The sequence below is a fragment of the Stegastes partitus genome, unplaced genomic scaffold (genome assembly GCF_000690725.1).
Source record: "Stegastes partitus isolate 25-593 unplaced genomic scaffold, Stegastes_partitus-1.0.2 Scaffold1062, whole genome shotgun sequence".
NCBI lineage: Eukaryota > Metazoa > Chordata > Actinopteri > Pomacentridae > Stegastes > Stegastes partitus.
In genome coordinates, this window is record NW_007578793.1 from 103,110 (window position 1) to 106,272 (window position 3,163).

The 3,163-nt window shown below is 52.4% G+C and overlaps 1 protein-coding gene across 1 annotated transcript in view; it reads right to left on the bottom strand.

The window, feature by feature from the left end:
* Positions 1 to 3,163, bottom strand: part of LOC103367560 (tomoregulin-1-like) — a 12,095-nt gene that overhangs the window by 7,029 nt on the left and 1,903 nt on the right. Inside the window, exon 2 of the mRNA XM_008295639.1 lies at positions 6 to 119. Coding sequence (XP_008293861.1) covers positions 6 to 119 — 114 coding nt within the window. The remainder of the gene's footprint in view (positions 1 to 5; positions 120 to 3,163) is intronic.

Sequence of the window (3,163 nt, forward strand, 5' to 3'; positions counted from 1 at the left end):
GTTACTTACGTGGAACTGACACACACACTTGATGTCGGCTCCGTTCTCGCGGCAGCTTCCTCCGAATCGACACGTTCCGGCGTCACAAACCCTCAGATCGCTCTTCTTCTCCGACAGATCTGAAACCAGCAGAACACACCGATCACTCCAGAGGCTGGGCGGGGGAACCGGGTCGGCTCAGAACCATGAGTCTGCCCGCTGTTGTCTGTAGTTTGTTGCGTTCAGGCTGGTCTGAGTCGTTTGTCGCCGTCTGTCTCCTCTCTGGGGTCTTTTGTCTGTTTCGGTCTCGTTTGCATCACTTTCTGTCTCTGTCGTGTCATTTTGTGTCTTGTTTCCTGTTCCGTGTCACATTTCTGTGATTGTGTGTCTGTTGTGGGTCTCCTTTGTGTGGTTTTTGTCGTTTGGCCTCATGAGGACCAGAATCAGGTGAAGGATTCTTCCTCTGGGGAACATGAACGGACATGAAGGAGGTATTCAGCGTGTGGCTGCAGCACACACGCACACACACACACACACACACACGCACACACGCACACACACGCACACACACACACACACGCTGATTGGCCGGCGGCCTGCAGACCAGCCAATTAGAGCTGCTAATGACAGGCGAGCCGAGCGTCCCTGTAATCAGTGAATAGCTGGAAGGACAACAGGAACCAGAGCTCCCAGGAAGTAGCCTGAGCCCTCAGCCAGCCCCAACAGGCCAGCAGCTGAACTTCTCTGGATTCTTGGAAAAGTTTCTGCGGCAACAACAGGACGTAGAACAAGTCGGGTGTGCTGGAGCGGAGCAAAGCGGGCCCTGGTCGGAGCGTCTCCGGGATGTGACGTGATTAGAGACGACGCTTTAGGCGGGTCGGACTGAAGCCTCAGGACGGACCAGAACCAAGCGAGCGATGAGATGTCCTCCGCTCCACCGAGCATCAGGCGCATCAGAGGACACGAATCCAGAGAAGTGTTCGGTCCTCGAGAGCAAACCGCTCACAGCTGAGATCCGTTCGTTCAGAGTCACGTTTTCCTCGTCAAGCGTTCCAGTGACTGAGTCCGTTTGACGCCACGGCGCCGCGGCCTTTTCCAAGTCCATCTCCTGTCAGAGGGAACGCCGTACACACCTGCAGTCTGTCCAGCACAAGCTACAGGACGGGGTGGTTCAAAGTCAAAATGGCGGCCCACGGGGCTCCGCTGAAACGCCCTAAAACGGGACGTGCTCCGATCGGGCCGACATGCCGGATCAGAGTCCGGAGCAGAGTCCCGCCCAGAGCGACGGCCGACGATCGCTGCTCACAGCTCTGATCGTCTTTCTGTCGTCCACCGACACGCCGGCTGCATCAGCGTGAGGAGTTAGAGATCCCTGAAGACACAAACCTGCCACAAAAACACAACTCTGCTCACATCGTGCCCCGTTTGTCCAAATATACACTCATTCAGACGTTTCCATGTCATTAACCACGAAGAGTCACCGAAGAGAAAACGTCTGAGACAGAAAACACCCGCCTGACAAAGTGTTGTTGTCATTATGTTCCACTTCACGTCTAAACTTCTGAACCAGCGTCTGACCTGACGTCCTGTGCTAAGTGCTAAATGCTAAGTGCTAAATGCTAAGTGCTAAATGCTAACTGCTAAGGGGCTGTAATTTGATTCGTCATTAAGTCTCAACAACATCGCCCGCGGTGCGATTTTATCTCCGTAGCGCTACATTAGAACTGACAGTTAGGACCCTGAAGGCAGAAACGAGTCCAGAAACTGCCGGAACCATAAAACACGTTGCTGCTGTTTCCATTTTCACCGAGTACATGTTTAACCGTCCGGACCAGAACCACCACGTGTACGTACTCTCATGTTTAACCCTTCAAACGCCAGTTGGAATCCAGAAACCAACCAGCCTCACATCATCTCCCTCTCACGCTCCGATGACCTCATGGCCTCGCTACTCGTTACCCATCATCCTCCTCTTCCCAACCAGCAACACTTCGCCACAAGTATGTGGACGCAGTCAGAGCTGCTGGATGCGCGACAGAAACGACTGATTCGGGTCAAGTTCTAAACATGGCTTCCATAAATCGCCCCGTCAGCACCATACCGGGCTCAACCTCCGTCCAAACTCCAGCCGCAGCTCGTTTAAAACCAAACTCAGTCCTACGGTTTCATCAGCAGACGCTTTCATCCAAAGCACCCTACGTCTGAGAGCAGATCCAGCACCAGCAAGGACCTGGTCAGCAGAGAACTACCCGGACCAGAGCCATAGAACAGGTTCAGTGTGACGGTGCTGATGCCAGCAGCAGGCTGATTTAAATTATTGTTCTTCACAAGCCGACGTAGCTTCATGAAAACGGCATCTTTCTTCACTCCGAGTTCAGGAAGTCCCGGTTTCAACCCAAACCAGGAAAGTGGGCGGCTGTGGCTCAGGTGGTACAGCGGGCTGTCCTCCAGTCGCAAGGCTGGCGGTTCCATCCCCTCCACAGTTGAAGTGTCTTTGGGCAAGACGCTGAACCTGAAGCTGCTCCCAGTGGCAGCAGCACCTAGCACGGCAGCTCCAAAAGCTGAAACCAAAAGCTGCTAACGTTTCCTGAACGCTGCAGAACATTTATTTATGAGTGATTTATTCAGTAAATGCTTTTTTCTCTGCGCCACCGACAGACTTCTGTGACAGCGGCTGTCCGTTGGGGAGAGAAGGGCTCTGGGGACTACTTTCAGCGGCGGATGAATCCACGTTTTGTGCAGCAGAACTGTGTGTGGCATGAAGGCATCATAAACGTCTTGTTGGTCTGAGGAAAAGCTGCTTAGTTTGGGATTTATTTTGTTCTCTGTCCGTGCGGTCCATTCGTTTCTAGCACATCTTTGGACCAATCAGGCGTCTGATGGACAGTTTTCTGACCCTCTAACCGTCAGATTCATCGACAGCGGGCGTCATGTTTTTGCAGGAACCTTCATCAAACCAAACTCCATCCAGAAAAGCTCCAATTTAAATGCTGCCAGCTGAACCAATCCTGACTTTTGGCTCTGGTTCGTCGCCTCCAGCACGTTCCAGAACTGTTCCAGAAACATTCCAGTTTGTAGGAGCAGCGACTAAACGAGGCCTGATTAATATTAAAGCTGCAACAATCAATCAACTCATTGATTAGCTGTCGAGTATTAAACGATCTCACAACTGCACAAGAACAGA